This window comes from Apteryx mantelli, unplaced genomic scaffold, assembly GCF_036417845.1.
Source record: "Apteryx mantelli isolate bAptMan1 unplaced genomic scaffold, bAptMan1.hap1 HAP1_SCAFFOLD_20, whole genome shotgun sequence".
NCBI classification, from domain to species: domain Eukaryota; kingdom Metazoa; phylum Chordata; class Aves; order Apterygiformes; family Apterygidae; genus Apteryx; species Apteryx mantelli.
Window position 1 is genome coordinate 8,379,771 of NW_027118553.1, and position 20,276 is coordinate 8,400,046.

General features: G+C 54.0%; 1 protein-coding gene across 1 annotated transcript; it reads right to left on the reverse strand.

Moving 5' to 3' along the window:
• Positions 1–13,019: 13,019 nt before the first annotated feature.
• LOC136996128 (olfactory receptor 14C36-like) lies at positions 13,020–13,913 on the reverse strand (the record flags this gene model as incomplete). The annotated part of the gene is made up of 1 exon (XM_067317118.1): positions 13,020–13,913. A coding segment is annotated over exon 1 (894 nt), but the record flags the coding sequence as incomplete, so codon positions are not given.
• Between the last annotated feature and the right edge of the window lie 6,363 nt (positions 13,914–20,276).

Consider the following 20,276-nt stretch of genomic DNA (forward strand, 5'->3'; position numbering starts at 1 on the left):
TAGATAAGACACCTTTCCCTGATAAGACAAATTGCAATGCTGGAATCAGTCTCTCTGCACTCTTTGGAAAAGGACAATAGATGATTATTTTAGTCTACCTCAGTGAACATTTCCCAGGAGGAGGGAGCCCAAGGGACAGAGGAATCCATGCCTTCAGCTGGGCCCCTGCTCCTGAGCAGGGCCAGGCTCTGGGGATGGAGGGAGCTCATGGCAACCTGGCAGCACTGCCCAGAGATAGCTGTGTCCATGAGCAGCTCCTCTGCAAAGAGCAGCAGGTCTCTGGGCACTGCCTGCTGCTGCTGACATGAGACAGAGAGATGTGAACTACACTGTGGAGTGGGAGGAAAGAGGAGAGCTCATTGTGGGAGAAATCTTCACAGCTCTTGACACAGTAAGTCTCTGGCTGCAGGGCAATGCTACTGAGGTTCTTGGAAAGGTCCTGAATCCCATTCAGTCACATGATTGGATTTTTAAGGATCGCTCTCCCGGCTTCTCCTCTGCAGAGCAGGGGGAGATGCTTTAGAGCAGGGATTCCCTGCCACACTGTCACAGGGACAGGGCATCCTGCTACCTTGTCCCAAGGACGCTGCAGGTGTGTGAAGCCTGGGTGTGCACACAGGTCTGTCCAGGTTCGTGAGTCAGAGCAGTGTCCCTGTGCCCCAGGCTGCTGTGTGCCCAAACTAGTTACTCTGCTGCCTGCAAGGGTCAGCACTCAGCCTGTCTGGGAAACTCCCCACAGTGCTGTGGGGAGAAGCTCTGGGTGGGAGGAGAGACACCTGTCAGGGCAGGTTGACCATCCCCTCAAGGAGGATGCTGCATGGGTCAGGGCTGCCCACAGCTCCAGCTCACTCCCAGGACATTTCTGGAGGGGCCTTTTCAAAAGGAAGGTCAAAGCAGGGGATACATGAAAGGGAAGGAGCTGTAATGAGCCTCTGCTTTCAGTCTTATTCTCTTTGGGATTGGTGAAATGGGATTGGATCTGTCAGCTTTAGACAGGGGACGGAGGCTCCGAAACAGTGTTATTGAGAGAGGATCAGTTCTGGGAGGGACTCAGCAAATGCCTTCATCCACCCCTCAGCCTACACACAGAGCCAGCATCACCTTTCCAGCCTCAGCAAGCTTTGTCCCATCTGCTCCATAGCACCTGCAAAAAAGAAGGTGCCCCTGGGCAGAGCCCTTCACCCAGGAGGTTTCTGCAAGGCAGAGCTGAGCACCCAGCAGGTGGGATGGTGTCTGTGAGCACTGAGAGGGGAGAGACGTGGGGACAGAGAAACAGCTCCCCGCAGGGACGGCTCCAGGCAGCAGAGTCATGGTCAGAGTGTGAGAGGAAACCATCAACTGCAAGGCCTCCTCTCCTCTCCCAGCCAGCACAGCCCTCTGCTCTCAAGGCTGTGGGGTGCAGGGCAGGAGTCGTTTCCTCAGCAGCCGGACATGCAGGAGAGGAGACACTCCTGAGTGCCCCTCTGTCCCTCCCTGTCCTTGCCTCCCTCTCCACAAATATCATGGTATTGCTCCATGTTTCCCACCTGTCCAAGCTGCCCTTGTGCTTCCCCTTGGACTCTATGGGCAGGGGAGTTTCTGATGCAGTTCAGACACTGACCCTGCAGGTCTTGCCATGCAGACGTGTCCTTGACAGTGAGGTGCCCAAGTGCCTCTCCAACCTGTGGGTGTCTGTGCAATGCAGTGTGGGGGGTGTGGGAATGAGCCAACTCTCTCGTCAGGACTCCCCATCCTTAGGACATTCCGCCATTTCCCTGGGGTGTCTGGTTGGGCTGCAAGCTGCCCTCCACAAGGACACAGCTCTCCCATTGCAGCTGTGTGATATCCAGGTGTCCCATGGAGAAGCTACCTAGATACTGAGGTCACGCTGAGACATGCTGCTGGGTGGCTGGATGTGGGCAGTTGGAAGGAGCCTGATGTGTTGCTGCCTAGAAGGGGAGGGCTGAGACCTCCCTCACATCCCCTCAGCTGTGAGCAAGGCAGATGGACAGACCAGCTCTGCTCCCTCTGCACTCAAGCCAGAGTGAATCCTTTTGCCTCTCCAGAATCACAGGAGCTCACTCTGAGTGCAGCAGCAACGCTGAGGGTTTCTACCTCCAAGAATCCTCCTCAGGTGTGACAGGGTCAGCTAAAGGAAAGCAAAGAAATCTTAAAACTATTCATGAACCCACATTATTTGAAATGGTGGAGTTCAGGATCCTGCGAGGAGGCAGCAGGGCACCAAGTAGGATCGCAACCCTGGACTTCAGGAGAGCAAACTTTGGCCTCTTCAGGGACCTACCTGGAGGAATCCCATGGGTTAGGGCCCTAGAAGGAAGGAGTGTTCAAGAGAGCTGGTTAATATTCAAACATCACTTCCTCCAGGCTCAAGAGCGGTGCATCCCTATGAGTAGGAAGTCAAGCAAAGGAGGCAGGAGACCTGCATGGATGAGCAAGGAGCTCCTGGCAAAACTCAAACAGAAGAAGGAAGTATACAGAAAGTGGAAAGGGGGACAGGGCACTTGGGAGGAATATAGGAACATTGTCAGAGTATGCAGGGATGCGACGAGGAAGGCTAAGGCCCGTTTGGAATTAAATCTGGCGAGAGATGTCAAGGACAGCAAGAAGGGCTTCTTCAAATACATCAGCAGCAAGAGGAAGACTAGAGAGAATGTGGGCCCTTTGCTGAATGGGGTGGGTGCCTGGTGATGAAGGATGCAGAGAAGGCAGAGTTACTGAATGCCTTCTTTGCTTCAGTCTTTACTGCTGAGGCCAGCCCTCAGGAACCCCAGACCCTGGAGGCAATAGAGAAAGTCTGGAGAGAGGAAGACTTTCCCTTGGTGGAGGAGGAGTGGGTTAGAGATCATTTAAGCAAACTTGACACCCACAAATCCATGGGCCCTGATGGGATGCACCCACGAGTGCTGAGGGAGCTGGCGGATGTCATTGCTAAGACACTCTCCATCATCTTGGAAAGGTCATGGAGGACAGGAGAGGTGCCCGAGGACTGGAAGAAAGCCAATGTCACCCCAGTCTTCAAAAAGGGCAAGAAGGAGGACCCAGGGAACTACAGGCCAGTCAGCCTCACCTCCATCCCTGGAAAGGTGATGGAGTAGCTCATCCTGGAGGCCATCTCCAAGCATGTGGAGGAAAAGAAGGTGATCAGGAGTAGTCAGCATGGCTTCACCAAGGGGAAATCATGCCTAACCAATCTGATAGCCTTCTATGATGGAATGACTGGCTGGGTAGATGAGGGGAGAGCAGTGGATGTTGTCTACCTAGACTTCAGCAAGGCTTTCGACACTGTCTCCCACAGCATCCTCATAGGGAAGCTCAGGAAGTGTGGGTTAGATGAGTGGACAGTGAGGTGGATTGAGAACTGGCTGAATGGCAGAGCTCAGAGAGTTGTGATGAGTGGCACAGAGTCTAGTTGGAGGCCTGTAGCTAGCGGTGTCCCCCAGGGGTCAGTCCTGGGTCCAGTCTTGTTCAACTAATTCATCAATGACCTGGATGAAGGGACAGAGTGCACCCTCAGCAAGTTTGCTGATGATACAAAACTGGGAGGAGTGGCTGATACGCCAGAGGGCTGTGCTGCCATTCAGAGAGCGTTGGACAGGCTGGAGAGGTGGGCGGAGAGGAACCTCCTGAAGTTCAACAAAGGCAAGTGCAGGGTCCTGCACCTGGGGAAGAATAACCCCATGCAGCAGTACAGGTTGGGGGTTGACCTGCTGGAAAGCAGCTCTGCTGAGAAGGACCTGGGAGTGCTGGTGGACACCAAGTTAAGCATGAGGCAGCAATGTGCCCTTGTGGCCAAGAAGGCCAATGGTATCCTGTGCTGCATGAGGAAGAGTGTTGCCAGCAGGTCGAGGGAGGTGATTCTCTCCCTCTACTCAGCCCTGGTGAGGCCACATCTGGAGTACTGCGTCCAGTTCTGGGCTCCCCAGTACAAGAGGGATGTGGCACTACTGGAGCAAGTCCAGCAAAGGGCCACAAAGATGATTAGGGGACTGGAGCATCTCTCTTATGAGGAAAGGCTGAGAGAGCTGGGCCTGTTTAGCTTGGAGAAGAGAAGGCTGAGAGGAGATCTTATCAACGTGTACAAGTATCTGAAGGGAGGGTGTCAAGAGGATGGGGCCAGACTCTTTTCAGTGGTGCCGAGCGACAGGACGCGAGGCAACGGGCACAAACTGAAACACAGACACTTCCATCTGAACATGAGGAAAAACTTTTTCACTGTGAGGATGACAGAGCACTGGAACAGGTTGCCCCGAGATGTGGTGGAGTCTCCTTCTCTGGAGATATTCAAAACGCGCCTGGATGCAATCCTGTGCAATGTGCTCTAGGTGACCCTGCTTGAGCAAGGGGGTTGGACTAGATGATCTCCAGAGGTCCCTTCCAACCTCAGCGATTCTGTGATTCTGTGATTATTTAGAAGTGGGAGTGAAGGTGCTGAAACTCCCTTCAACATTATGAGTGGAATAACTCTGACTGGAACTAGGAATATAAGAGTTTAGTCACCCCTGTTGCTATGTTGGCAGTGCTGTAGGTCAGGGCTGACTCCTCTGGAGCTCACGGGCAGAGGCCCCTGCTCCTCACGGCAAACTCAGCCAGCACAAAGCAGAGCTCAAGTGGTGGAGCTCAATGATGGTGCTGCTGAGATGGAGAGAAGTAACGTGTGTGTGTTTGGGGGAGGTTATGAGAAATGTTTGCTCAGAGAAGTCTGTCCTAATTTGTCAATGTTTCTTCTTCCTCAGACAGTTCCCCTTTGCCCGAAAGGAGCAAATGTCCAACAGCAGCTCCCTCAACGAGTTCCTCCTCCTGGCGTTTGCAGACACACGGGAGCTGCAGCTCTTGCACTTTGTGCTCTTCCTGGGCATCTACCTGGCTGCCCTCCTGGGCAACGGCCTCATCATCACAGCCGTAGCCTGCGACCACCACCTCCACACCCCCATGTACTTCTTCCTCCTCAACCTCTCCCTCCTCGACCTTGGCTCCATCTCCACCACTGTCCCCAAATCCATGGCCAACTCCCTCTGGAACACCAAGGCTATTTCCTACTTGGGATGTGCTGCCCAGGTCTTTTTCTATATCTTTTTCCTTTTGTCTGAGTTTTCTCTTCTCACAGTCATGGCCTATGACCGCTACGTTGCCATCTGCAGACCCCTGCACTACGGGAACATCATGGGCAGCAGAGCTTGTGTCAAAATGGCAGCAGCTGCCTGGGCCAGTGGTTTTCTCGGTACTGTGCTGCACACTGCTAAAACATTTTCACTGCCATTCTGCAAAGGCAATGTCCTTGAGCAGTTTTTCTGTGAAGTTCCCCAGATCATCAAGCTCTCCTGCTCAGACTCCTACCTCAGGGTGGTTTGGGTACTTGTGATTACTGTTTGTTTAGGCTTTGGGTGTTTTGTTTTCATTGTGCTGTCCTACGTGCAGATCTTCACTGCTGTGCTGAGGATCCCCTCTGAGCAGGGACGACACAAAGCCTTTTCCATGTGCCTGCCTCACCTGGCCGTGGTCTCCCTATGTATCAGCACTGGCATCTTCGCCTGCCTGAAGCCCCCCTCCCTCTCCTTGCCAGCTCTGGATCTGGTGGTGGCTGTTCTGTACGCAGTGGTGCCTCCAGCAGTGAACCCTCTCATCTACAGCATGAGGAACAAGGAGCTCAAACACGCACTGAGGAAACTGGTTCAGTAGGTACAATGTCAGCACCAATAACTCTCCCATGTGCATCTGCTCCTCATTCCCAGGGAATTTGGCAACATACCTATGTGTTGCTCATGTCTGTCTGTCTTACTTACTTTTCTCTGTTACATTCTCCTAAAAGTAATAAATATTTTGCTTCGTGCCACTTGTCCTCAGGAATCTCTCATTTGAATCTGATCGAGAGACCGTGCTGAAGCAGGAAGCCAGGCTTCCGCCTTCATCAGCAGAGATGGGAGAACCTCCGAGCCTGCTAGTCTGAGCTCCTCGGATGCCTTCAGTGCAATGAGGAGAGTTTCCCTTTGCAGTGTCTCTTTTGGTGCAGACACCAAGGGAGCTCAGGGGCACAGAGTCAGGCTCAGACGAGTACAGGCGTGGCCAGACCATGGGTCCCATGTGCCTTAAGAGAGCTCAGCTCCTGTGGCCACAGTCAGGGTATGATCTCACACCCCTCTCCTGTGAGGGTGGCAGCCGGCTGTCACCATGGGCTGATCTCTTCCCTCCACAGCATTCCAAAACTCCGAACAGAGCAAAAGTGGAAAGAAGGAGAGTCTGGATGAAGTCTGTTGGCATATTGATCCCTTACACATCCAGGATTTATCTGTTGGTGACCAGTGTCAGTGGAGATGGTGAATGGTCTCTGAATTTCCTGCCTGAGGCTGTCCCACAGGTGACAGTGGTGATGAGAGATGCCCATCCTTCTAGAGGGGAATCAGAGCCCCAGGAGAGCTCAGGGGATCTCCAGGGACAGCGTGTGCCTGGGGTGAGCAGTGAGTGGAGCCTCACAAAGTGCGGGACGGTCCACGGTGGAGTGACCAGAAGGTAGAGCACTAAATCAAGACATGCATGGGGAAAGGAGGGCTCTGCAGTCTCAGGAAAGGCAGTGGGGAGCCAGGAGGCGCAGGGAAGGGGCACTGGAGAGTGATTGCTGCACACTCAGGGAAGAATCACAGGCTGGAGCCTTGCCTGAGTTACGCTGTGGACATGCCTGTGCCTGGCCCTGCACCTCTCACGTCCGGACCTGTCCCTGTCCCCATCCTGCTGACCTGACTCCCATCTCGACCTCGGACCTCCCTCCGTACAACAGTCAAGAAAGCCTTAGAAAGGGATGCTGGGACCCGAGCAGCACCCAGAGAGGGTTTTAGGTGCAAAAGATGACCATATATCCACAGCAACACTTGCCTGACAGCCAATGTAAAGTGTAAGCAGAGCTTCAGATTTGGACCTCTAGTCAGCTAATACTGCACGCAGAGTCTTAGCTGGATGAAAAAGTGAGGGCAGCCACTTGTGTCAGATTTTACAATGCACAGTTAGGAGAGGCAGCTCCAGCTCCCTCGATGGATGTGCTGGAGCCTTTCAGGAGTGGGCTGAGGTGGGGCTGGCACCGCGAGGGTGGGTGGGAAGAGGGCAGCTCCCCTCTGCCACACTGAGTCTGGGACTGCAGCTGGGTCTGGGCACAGCTTTTCCCTGGGGGGCTTCCTGTGGAGCCGCTCCATGTGATCCTCCACCTCTGCCCTGGCAGCCTCACCAGTGCTCAGGGTGCTGGGGTGGAAGTGCACAAGGGTGGAAGGGGGATGGACTGCACAGGGGGAGCATTGAGACCTTTTCTGTGCACGCAGGGATGGAGCGAGGAAAGGCAGAGCTCAGCTGGAGCTGGCACCAGAGACCTTGGACATGAAAAGGGCTGGGGCATTAAATGTCTATTTGCCTCAGCTTTCCAGGGGAAGCTCTGCCTGAGGCCTCCCAGTTATGGGGGTGTTAGCAGACAGCTGTGCTCTGGGATGTGCTGGGGTGTGGTGCAGAAGAGAGGCCGTGCAAGGCTGGCCTTTTCTCCTGTGTCTGGATACGGAGACCTGCAGGAGGATGGAGCTGGCCATGGAGCACCCCACAGCTGGGGTGAGCAGCCAGTGCTGGAAAGGGGTGATGTGAGGGGCTGGTCTGGGACGATGGCCGTGGGGCAGCTTCCTCAGTGTGTCCATGCAACACAGGGAACACCCTGGGCTCTTCTATCCTGCACCCTCCATGTCCTGGTGCCTTTCCCAGGAGACCTGCATTTGCCCTGCAAGCACATGGCCGTGTGCTCCCACACTGCCGTTCACACACAGTAGCTGCCTGCTGGCATTTTTCCTCTCCTGGGCCCTTTCCAGCCCAGCCCAGACCCTCTCTGGCTCTTCCCACCTCCCCTGCCCTCTCCCCAGACCACCCAGCAGAGCAGCCCAGCCTGGGGTGGCCCCACAGCAGTGCCCACCACAGGGGGCTGCAGTGTTCTGGGCACTCACCCCACAGCCCCAGCCCCTTTGAAGGGCACAGCAGCTTCTGGGGGGCAGAGAGGGGTGTCAGCCTCCCCATCAGCCCCCGGGGGGCTGGAGGCCAGCAATGGCACAAGGAAATGCAGGCCACTCACTCCATGTCTCCACTGCTCTCATGACCAGGAGATCCTTACCCCTGGCTGCCTGCAACCCCTCTGGGCAGCCCCTCTGCCCAGCACAGCACAAGAGTCTTGGCCCTGGGGCTCCTCAGGCAGCTCCAGTGACAGAGCAGCCTGCCCCGAGCTGACACACACAGAAACAGGTTTTCATTTATTCCTCCCCACAAGCACACAGTTGCGCCTTTGCTCTTCTCCGGAGGGGTCCCTGCTCTCCAGAGGACCTTTCCCCAGATCAGTGTGTCCATGCTGGCCTCGATGGCCATTCCTGCACCCCTCCCCTGTGCTCTCCATAGGGTCCCGGGCTGGCAGTGCTGCTCTGCATGGTGAGTGGGCTTTGGGGTGACTCTGCACTGGCCCTGCTGGTCAGGGCAGGCCCGGCTGGACCAACATCATTGCACCTGGTGACGCCCTCCCCAGGGTCTGTGACTGTGGAGGATGCTTGGAGCAATCACAGGGCATTTCCAAGGGCTCAGGGGTGTCATAGACCCAGCCCACTGCCTCTCCTGAGACTGCAGAGCCCTGATTTGGTGCATTCCTTGGTTTAGCCCTTTGCTTTGGGTGACTCCACTTGGTTTTGGGAGACTCCACTCACTGCCCGTCCCAGGAATATGCTGTCCCTGGAGATCCCCTGTGAAATTCTGGTGGCTCCATACTCCATTCCAGAAGCATGCCCTCACCAGCCCTCTAATAGTTGAGACAGTCCCTGGCAGAGACCTCTTGACCACTCACCCTCTCCAGGGGCACTGGACACCCACAAGTGACAGCTGAATCCAGCCCGCATTCCCTCACACATCACCCAAAACAGCTGATGCCCCTTAGCCCATGGAAAACACAGGCACGGCAACAGGGCCTTTTTGGGGGCAATTCCCTGAGCGCATTCTTGGCTCCAGCTAGGGAAGAAGAGCCCAAACTTCAGGCACAGTACTAAGGAGATCCCCTTTTATTACAGTGGTGCTACTTGGGAGGCCAGCTCTGACACAGTGATCAGCAGCTTTGCAGAAGGTCTCTGATTCAGACGGATGGGCTTTGTGCCTCTGGAGAAGTGGGAGGAATTCAAACATTTGTGTACAAACGTGGCTATCACAGACAGAATGCCCAAAGTACAAGAGTTACTGGAGATAAACAGATAACCTGGGAGTTGCTTGTGAGGAGAGATGGGCAGCTCATTGCTGCTGAACTAGTACCAGCTGAATCAGTTTCCTCACTGCCTCCTGGAGCTCCTTGTTCCTCATGCTGTAGATGAGGGGGTTCACTGCTGGAGGCCCCACCAAGTACAGAACAGCCACCACCAGGTCCAGAGCTGGGGAGGTGATGGAGGGGGGCTTCAGGTAGGCAAACACAGCAGTGCTAACAAACAGGGAGACCACGGCCAGGTGAGGCAGGCACATGGAAAAGGCTTTGTGCCTGCCCTGGTCAGAGGGGATCCTCAGCACAGCAGTGAAGATCTGCACATAGGACAGCACTGTCACGCTATGAAGGTTCAATAGTAATGACTGAGACAGTAACATAATTAAAAATATGTTTATTTCCTCACACAAGCTCTTGGATTAGTAACACAGATTAAAATAATGCGATTACTAATTTAGAAAGGATAACCCCAAACCGTCGATTACTGCGTTATTAATTGGAAGCACTGCTTATCCCTACTTGAAAGCTAGCTTGTTCGCTCTCCTAGTGAGAGGACTCTCAACCTCGAGGAGTTACCTTAACCCAACATCCCAGAAAAAGGAGGGGGGGGGGATACTCATGGTCCAGCCGGAGAGGATGGTCAGGTCACGTTCCCGTCCCTGCTCAAACTCTCACAGCTGCCAAATCTCTCTTTATATGGCTGGGACTCTGGGCAAACACTGCTTTTGCTGACCTCTGCGAGTTTCACAATCACAGGTCTGTTTGTTTGTCTGCTTGGGAGGACCCTGCTAGCGAGGCAAGACCACAACACCGCCGTATAGCTTCCTCCCTCCCTGGGGGTCCCTGCAGTTTCGATCCCACAGCCTTATCAGGTGGCAGACTTCTTTAATCCTGTTAACTCTTCTATTCCACAGCCTTGCACATATCAGCTGGCAAACTTCTTCAGTCCTGTTAACTCTTTACTCGCCTGTCAGATGGTATTTATAAATCATGGCCTCACTGAGGTCCTCCTTAGGTGCAGATAATCCCCCCAACTCCAGAACCCACTGCTTTGGATCCTCAAAATCTCTTGCAGCCTCCCCCACCTGCTACCTTCCCCTGGGAGATGTGCACCAACTATCTGAGCCTGGCACAGGCACACATGGCCGTGGGAGAGGAAAAATGCTGCCATTCAGCTACTCGGTGTGAACGGCAGTGTGGGAGCACACGGCTGTGTGCTTGTGGGGCAAATGCAGGTCTCCCGGGAAAGGCACCAGGACATGGAGGGTGCAGGAGAGAAGAGCCCAGGTTGTTCCCTCTGTTGCAAGGACACACTGTGAAGCTGTCCCATGGCCATCATTCCAGACCAGCCCCTCACATCACCCCTTTCCAGCACTGGCTGCTCACCCCAGCTGTGGGGTGGCCGATGGCCAGCTCCGTCTTCCTGCATATCTCCATATCCCTACACAGGAGAAAAGGCCAGCCTTGCACGGCCTCTCTTCTGCACCACACCCCAGCACATCCCAGAGCATGGCTGTCTGCTAACACCCCTGTAACTGGGAGACCTCAGGCAGAGCTTCCCCTGGAAAGCTGAGGCAAAAAAGACATTTAATGCCCCAGCCCTTTTCATGTCCAAGGTCTCTGGTTCCAGCTCCAGCTGAGCTCTGCCTTTCCTCACTCCATCCCTGCGTGCACAGACAAGGTCTCGATGCTCCCCCTGTGCAGCCCGTCCCCCTTCCACCCTTGTGCACTTCCCCCCAGCACCCTGAGTGCCTGTGCTGCTGCCAGGGCAGAGGTGGAGGATCACCTGGAGCCGTTCCTCAGGGAGTGCAGGGGAAAGCTGTGCCCAGACCCAGCCTCAGCCCCAGACCCAGTGTGACAAAGGGAAGCTGCCCCCTCCCCACCCACCCTGCTGGTGCCAGCCCCACCTCAGCCCCCTCCTGAATGGCTCCAGCACAGCCCTCGACGGAGCTGGAGCTGCCTCTCCTAACTGTGCATCGTAAAACCTGACCCAAGTGGCTGCCCTCACTTTTGCATCCAGCTAAGACTCTGCAGGCAGTGTTAGCTGAGTAGGGGTCCAGATCTGAAGCTCTCCTTACACCTTTACATTGGCTGTCAGGCAAGCGTTGCTGTGGATATATGGTCATCTTTTGCACCTAAAACCCTCTCTGGGTGCTGATCGGGTCCCAGCATCCCTTTCTAAGGCTTTCTTGACTGTAGTGTGCAGGCAGGTTTGAGGTCGAGATGGGAGTCAGGTCAGCAGGATGGGGACAGGGACAGGTCTGGACGTGGGAGGTGAAGGGCCAGGCACAGGCATGTCCACAGCATAACTCAGGCAAGGCTCCAGCCTGTGATTCTTCCCTGAGTGTGCAGCAATCACTCTCCAGTGACCCTTCCCTGTGCCTCCTGGCTCCCCACTGCCTCTCTGGGGATTGCAGAGTACTCGTTTCCCCATGCGTACCTGGATTTAGTGCTCTACCTTCTGGTTACTCCACTGTGGACCGTCCCTCACTTTGTGAGGCTCCACTCACTGCCCACACCAGGCACACGCTGTCCCTGGAGATCCCCTGAGCTCTCCTGGGGGCTCAGATTCCCCTCCAGAAGGATGGGCATCTCTCATCAGCACTGTCACCTGTAGGACAGCTTCGGGCAGGAAATTCAGAAACTGTTCACCAGCTCCACTGGCACTGGTCACCAAGAGATGAACCCTGCATCCAGCCCTCAGTCCCTAACACATCACGTGTAGACTCTGAGCTTGTTCCCTACGTCCCATGGAGGTCACAAGCAGAGAAGCAGGCCCTTCTATGGTGCCATTGCTTTGGGCGTATTTTTGACTGCAGCTTCTGAAGAAAGGTCAGACTTCAGGCAGGTGATGGAGGAGATCCCCTTTTACTACAGCAATGTTCTTGTGCAGCCCAGGTCTGGCATAAATGCACCCAATGCCTGGTCCTGCCTGAGCTCACAGGAATGCACAGGGAAGCACAAACCTTCCACCAGCACGTTACAAGAGCACTGAGGCCATACACAGGCATCAGAGCAAGGCAGGACAGTGTGGAAGTGAGGAAAAAAGTCCTGAGAAGAGAAAGTCCTGCTGCTGTTGGTGGACCTGTCTCCAGGAAAGTTGCAGCCCCCAAGCGAAGGCTGCAGTGAGGAATTGCCTGCTGTGGTAGTGGGGGAATGGTCCTGAGGAGCAGAGGGACTGTCCCCACAGACTTCATCCAGACTCTTCTCCTTTCCACTCTTGCTCTGCTTGGAGTGTTGGAGCTCTGTAGAGGGAAGGGACCAGGCCATGGTGACAGCTGGCTGCCACCCTCACAGGAGAGGGGTGTGACATCACACCCTGACTGTGGCCACAGGAGCTGAGCTCTCTTAAGGGACACGGGACCCCGTAGTCTGGCCATGCCTGTACTCATCGGAGCCTGACTCTGTGCCCCTGAGCTCCCTTGGTGACAGCACCAAAAGAGACACTGCAAAGGGAAACTCTCCTCATTGCACTGAAGGCATCCAAGGAGCTCAGACTAGCGGGCTCGGAGGTTCTCCCATCTCTTCTGATGAAGGCGGAAGCCTGGCTTCCTGCTTCAACATGGTCTCTCGATCAGATTCAAATGAGAGATTCCTGAGGACAAGTGGCACAAAGCAAAATATTTATTAGTTCTTTTAGGAGAATGTAACAGAGAAAAGTAAGAAAGAAAGAAAGACATGAGCAACACCTAGCTATGTTGCCAAATACCCTGGGAATGAGGAGCAGATGCACATGGGATGGTTATTGGTGCTGACATTGTACCTACTGAACCAGTTTCCTCAGTGCATCTTTGAGCTCCTTGTTCCTCATGCTGTAAATGAGGGGGTTCATTGCTGGAGGCACCACTGAGTACAGAAAAGCCAGCACCAGACCCAGAGCTGGCAAAGAGAGTGACGGGGGATTCAGGCAGGCAAATATTAAAGTGCTGAGAAACAGGGAGACCACGGCCAGGTGAGGCAGGCACATGGAAAAGGCTTTGTGTCGTCCCTGCTCAGAGGGGATCCTCAGCACAGCAGTGAAGATCTGCACGTAGGACAGCACAATGAAAACAAAACACCCAAAGCCTAAACAAACACCAATTAAAAGTGCCCAAACCATCCTGAGGTAGGAATCTGAGCAGGCGAGCTTGAGGATTTCAGGAACTTCACAGAAGAACTGGTCCACTGTGTTACCTCTGCAGAGTGGCAGTGAAAATGTGTTCCCAGTGTGCATCACAGCATTGAGAAAACCACTGGCCCAGGCAGCTGCTGCCATTTTGACACAAGCTCTGCTGCCCATGATGGTCCCGTAGTGCAGGGGCTTGCAGATGGCAACAAAGCGGTCATAGGCCATGACAGTGAGAAGAGAATACTCAGCCAAAAGGAAAAAGACAAAGAAAAAGAGCTGCGCAGCACATCCTGAGTAGGAAATGGTCCTGATATCCCACAGAGAATTGGACATGGATTTGGGGACAATGACGGAGATGGTGCCAAGGTCGAGGAGGGAGAGGTTGAGGAGGAAGAAGTACATGGGGGTGTGGAGGCGGTGGTCAGAAGCTATGGCTGTGATGATGAGGCCATTGCCCAGGAGGGCAGCCAGGTAGATGCCCAGGAAGAGCAAGAAGTGCAAGAGCTGCAGCTCCCGTGTGTCTGCAAATGCCAGGAGGAACTCGTTGAACGAGCTGCTGTTGGACATTTGCTTCTTTGCGGCACAGGGGGACTGTCTGATGAAGAAGAGACATTGAGAAGTTAAGACAGACTTCTCTGAGCAAAAATTTCTCATAAAACCCTCCCAAACACACACACATTATCTCTCCCCATCTCAGCAGCAACATCATTGAGTTCCGTGGCTTGATCTCTGGTTTGTGCTGGCTGAGTTTGATGTGAGGAGCAGGGGCCTCTGCCCTTGGACTCCAGAGGAGTCAGCCCTGACTTACAGCACTGCAGATATGGGAACATGGGGTGACTGAACTGTTATATTCCCAGTTCCAGTCAGATTTCATCCACTCATAATGCTGAAGGAAGTTTCAGTATCTTCACTCCCACTTCTAAATAATGTGGGGTCATGAATAGTTTTAAGATTTCTTTGCTTTTCTTTAGCTGACCCTGTCACACCTGAGGAGGATTCCTGGAGACAGAAATCCTCAGCATTGCTGCTGCACTCAGGGTGATCAGCTGTGATTCTGGAGAGGCAAAAGGATTCACTCTGGCTTTACTGCAGAGGGAGCAGAGCTGGCCTGTCCAGCTGCCTTCTTCCCAGCTGCCCTGTGCTCACACCTTGGAGGTGGAGGACAGTTGCACTCATGTTACCCAAAAGAGAAACGACACCGCGGAGAGCAGAGGAATGCACTTGCAAAGTGCCCATCAGCACTCTTTCTGAGGGGATGGGAGGCAGGTCTCAGCCCTCCCCTTCTAGCCAGCAACACATCAGGCTCCTTCCAGCTGCCCACATCCAGCCACCCAGCAGCATGTCTCAGCGTGGCCTCAGGATCTAGGTGGCCTCTCCCTGGGGCACCTAGATAACATGCAGCTGCAATGGGAGAGCTGTGTCCTTGTGGAGGGCAGCTTGCAGCCCAGCCAGACACCCCAGGGAGATGGCTGAATGTCCGAAGGATGGGGTGTCCTGACGAGAGAGTTGCCTCATTCCCACACCCCACACTGCATTGCCCAGAGACCCACAGGTTAGAGGGGCACTTCACTGTCAAAGACATGTCTGCATGGCAGGAGCTGCAGGGTCGGTGTCTGAACTGCATCAGAACCACCCCCCTGCCCAGAGAGTCCAAGGGGAAGCACAGGGGCAGCATGGACAGGTGGGAAACATGGAGCTATACCATGATATTTGTGCGGAGGGAGGCAGGGACAGGGAGGGACAGAGGGGCAGTCAGGAGTGCCTCCTCTCCTGCATGTCCAGCTGCTGAGGAAACGACTCCTGCCCTTGACCCCCCAGCCTTGAGAGCAGAGGGCTGTGCTGGCTGGGAGAGGAGAGGAGGCCTTGCAGTTGATAGTTTCCTCTCACACTTTGAGCATGACTCTGCTGCCTGGAGCCGTCCCTGTGGGGAGCTGTTTCTCTGTCCCCACATCTCTCCCCTCTCAGTGCTCACAGACCCCATCCCACCCACTGGGTGCTCAGCTCTGCCCTGCAGAAACCTCCCAGGTGCAGGACACTGCCCAAGAGCACCTCCATGTCTGCAGGTGCTACGGAGCAGGTGAGAGAAACCTTGCTGAGGCTGGAAAGGTGATGCTGGCTCTGTCCTTAGGCTGAGGGGTGGATGAAGGCATTTGCTAAGTCCCTCCCAGAACTTCTCCTCTCTCAGTGTCACTGTTTTTGAGCCTCCGTGCCCTGTCTAAACATGACACAGCCAATCCCATTTCACTCCGCCCAGACAGAAAATAACCGAAAGCACAGGCTCATGACAGCTCCTTCCCTTTCATATATCCCCTACCTTGACCTTCCTTTTGGAAAGCACCCTCCAGAAATGTTCTGGGAGTGAGCTGCAGATCTGGGCAGCCCTGACCCATGCTGCACCCTTTCAGCAGCAGAATGAACTTGCCCTGATGGGGGTCTCTGCTTCCACCCAGAGCTTCTCCCCGCAGTGCTGTGGGGAGTTCCCCAGGCAGGCTAAGTGGTGACCCTCGCAGGCAGCAGAGTCACTGTCCTGGGCACACAGCACCCTGGGTCGCAGCGACACTGCTCTGAGGTACAGTCCATGCAGACAAGTGTGCAAACCCTGGCTCCACACCCCTGCAGCTGTCCCCAAGAAAAAGGAGCAGGATGCCTTGTCCCTGTGACAGTGTGGAGGCAGATCCCTGCTCTGATGCACCCCTTTCTCCTCTGCAAAGGAAAAACTGGGAGAGACAACTTTAAAAAACAGATGTGGGATGGGATGTGTTGGCTTTAGCAGACCCCTCCAGGAACCTCGGTAGAATTGCCCTGCAGCCAGAGACTTACCGTGACAAGGGCTGTGATGATTTCTCCCACAATGCACTGTCAGCCGTCCTCCCACTCCACACTGCCTTTCACTTCTTGCTGTCGTGTCTCATCTCATGTCAGCAGCAGCAGGCAGTGCCCAGAGCCCTGCTGCTCTTTGCAGAGGAGCTGCTCCTGCACACAGCTGTCTCTGGGCAGTACTGCCAGGTTGCCATGAGCTCCTACCATCCCATGAGCCTGGCCCCACTCGGCAACAGTGGCCCAGCTGAAGGCATGAATTTCTCTGTCCCTTGTGCTGCCTCCTCCTGGGAAATGTTCACTGAGGTAAACCAAAATAATCACCTTTAGTCCCTCTCTAAACAATACAGAGAGACCAGTTACAGCATTGTCACTTGTTGCATCAGAGGATGGTTATCTACGAGAGGCAGAAACGTCCCAATTTGGAAATTCATATTCTGATGTCTTAACTAGGCAGGACACCTAGAAAGGGCCAAGAAGGAACCTCATTTTCCCATGGTTTGGATGCTGATTCAGATGAGTCAGTCTGGGCATCTCATGCCCGTTTAGAAGCCCCTGGCATGCAGTGGAATTCAGCTAACTCTCATGAACTCCACAAACTCACAGGAGGTGGGATTCCCCTTGCCCAAGCTGAAGTGGGCACAACACATATGTCTGCACTCAAGCTCCTTGTCTAAGCTCCAGTTATAATCCCTGGAGCTGGAGGGTGGGAGTCAGTTGCTCACATGCAAACACCTGGGGACATTTGAAGAGACAGCGGTGGTCCCAGGCATGTGCCAGTGTCTGCTTGCTCTGATGGAGCAACTGGGAGACACACATCTTTATGGAGCACCAGCTAGGGGCCAGGCGGAGAATTTCTTTGGCCATCTGAAATGACACTAGATGCCTACTACAACTAATGTTCCACTCACTAGGAAGCTGAGACAGATGAAGATCCCAATGTTACAAAGAGCTAATGCAATTCAGTGCAGACACTTGATTTAATGACATAAAATAGGCTGGCAGGACCATGTCAGATGCCTGGGGTGTCCAGCAATACCACATGTGTCTTGTAGATACAGCATGGAACCTACAGGAAAAAAAATCGCCCTTTGCAGTGGCACTGTGCAAGTGCTGCAGGACATCTTGGGTTTCCTACCTGTGCCCAAACAAATGAATCCCACCACTGCCTTTAGGGAAAGTCCATCCTGTCTACATCCATGTGTGCTGCATAAATGGGAGGCACATCACACCAAGGTCTCTGCTCTAGTCTCAGTATTCTCAAACCCTTCTTAGCTCTTCACCCTCTGAACCTCTTCTCACCCTGCCAGATGATATGAACAGGGACTAGGCTAATGATGACCTCAGGGTGGTCGGATCATAGGCTGCCCAGGCCCAGGGACTTCTTCAGTGACGCCTTGTCCTGCCTGGAGTTCGGCTCACATCTGTCACAGACCCCAAGGAGCTGCAGAGTCAGCTCGGGCCACCAACCCCTCTCCTGCCATTCCTGCAAGGCCCAGATCTGTTTCTCCCAGGCCTTGGGCACTGCAGAGTTTGCTCTCTTAGTGGGAACCTCCTTTCACCATCACATTGCCACCTGCTATCCATGCCAGCACATCATCACTTGCAATCAAAGCCTGTGCATACATGAGGTCCTTCGTAACATGTTTCCCTGGGACAAGTCTTCGGTCGGCGCCACAGCTGAGATGCTGAAGACAAAATATATGCAAACATATGCAGCCTGTCACAGCAGTGCCACATGGTTGGAATAACTGACATTTGCCGGGATCAGTCACACGATGGAGTCCTTCAATGGCAGGGTACAAGTTCTTCAGGAGAGACCATCAGGCAAGATGAGGAGGGGGATGTCCTATGTGTGAAGGGGTAGCTTGCATGTATGGAGCTCTTCCATGGCATGGACCAAGTAAGGCAGCTCTGAAGGGCAGAGGAGCTCAGGAAAGCCCGCAGGTCTTTAAGGACAGCACCCGTCAAGCACAAGAATGCTCCATAAAGAACAGTGTGCAAAATCAGTAGCCATCTCTGGACCCCAACTTGGCTAAACAGGGAACTCCCATGTAAGCTCCAGGGCAATCAGGCAGGACATGGAAAGGGGAAGAAGGCTGAGGCTGCAAAGGAGGAATTTAGAAATATTGTCCAGCAAAGTCGGGATGGTGTTAAGGGAGCCAAAGGTCCCCTGGCATAGAGACACTTGCAGGGGATATGAAGGACAGGAAGAAGAGCTGCTACTGCTTCAGTGACAGTAAAGGAATAAACAAGGAAATGTGGGCTCTCGGGTGAATGGGGCAGGGATTCTAGCAAAAGCGGATGTAGATAGGTCTGGGGAAGTCAAGTCCTTCCTGGCTTCAGTCTTCACCCACAAGGTCTCCTGAGCTGTTGTGCCTAGAGGCAGGACTCCTGAGGAGAAAAGCAACCCGCACTGCCTAAGTCTCTAGAACCCAACCCATACAAATCTATGGGCCTGGATGGCTGGCATTCATGGACATGCAGAGAGCTGGCTGCTGTGACAGCAAGGCTGCTCTCTTCCATCTTTGAAATGTTGTGGAGATCAGGGGAGGTCCCAATGACCAGAAGAAGAAATATGTTGTGCTCATCTTCAAAAAGGGCCACAAGGACAACCTGGGGAGCTGCAGGCCATTCAGCCTCATGTTGCTGAGGAGTGTGTCATGGAGCCAGTCCTCTCCGATCACCTTTCTGGGCACATCATGAAGAATGTGCCTGGGAACAGTCAACATGGAGTTACTGAAGGTAAATCATTCCTGACCCACCTGATTGCCTTCTGTGATGAAAGAGCTGTACTTGTGGAGGAGAGGAGAGTAGTGGATGTCCAGTAGACATTCAGATGGCCAGAAAGCTGGTTGGATGATCAAGCTCAGAGTTTTTTCATGAATGGGTCATGCTTGACCAGGAAGCCAGGGAAAGGTGGGGTATGCAGGGGTCTACCCCGCATCCTGTCCTCTTTGAAAGGCTCCTCAGCAGGGCAGAACATCCTGTGCATCAGGAGAAACATAGACCTGACTGGTAGAGGAGTGACCCCAGGAAGAAGGCCCTGGACATTACGAGGGGTGCCATATGAGCCAGTGGTGCATGCTCACCACAAATGAGGCCAGCTGCATGCAGGACTGCATTAGGAAGAGCATGGCCACCCAGGCAAGGGCAGTTCTTATCCCCCTCCACTCAGCACTGCTGTGGCCACATGTCTGGACCAGTGTGTGCCAGTATGGTACGCCCAGTGCTGGAGGAATGGGAAACAACTGGAGAGGGTCCAGAGGAGGTCTGCCAAGATGGGGTTGGGGGCCTGAAGCACATGGCATGTATGGAGTTGCTGAGAGACCGGGGCTTCTTTAGCCTGGCGAAGTGGAAGCTAAGGCCAATACAGTAGTAACCTGTGAGAGGGTGGTTTCAGAGATGGTGAAGCTTTTCTTTGTAGTGGGAAGCAGCATGAGAAGGGGAAAGAGCCACAAAGAGCATCTTCAGAGGTTCAGAGTGGACTTCACGTAACAAGAATGTCACTTGTAGGGTAGTGCTGTGGTGCAACAGGACACCCAGAGGGACTCCGTGATCAACCCCTAGCTTTGTGATTCAAGGAGCAGCCAGCAAGGACAGCGGGATGTCAGTAAAGGTGGGGAGATCCTGCAGTGAGAGCAAGGTGGGGAAGCACGTTGGTTGTCTACAGGCTGCGGGGAAACAGGTGCAGATTTGGAACAGCATAGGACACCCTGTGGTGGAGATGACCGAGGGCAATGCCAAGGCTGAAAGCCTCCAACAGAACTGAGGTCTTTGTCCCTTTTGCTATAGCTGGTGTCTCTGCTATCAAGGCCTACAAGAAGATGAGGTTTCCTTACACCACTGTGGTCTTGCTGCCTCCTCACATCCAGGGAACATCGCACACACCCCCACCCTGACACTGCCCCCAGGAAGAGACCTGAGCAACATGTGAGGGAAACGATCACCCTAGCCAGGGGTTGGCTGTGGGTCTTGGCAATTCTGCTTGATAACACACATCAAGGGTTGACTTGGCGTCAGAGCCACCCGCACATTGCCTTTGCCTACCTGCAATCAGGGCCTCCAACTTTCTGCTCTATTCAGCCACCAGGGAGCTTTTGTTGATAATGA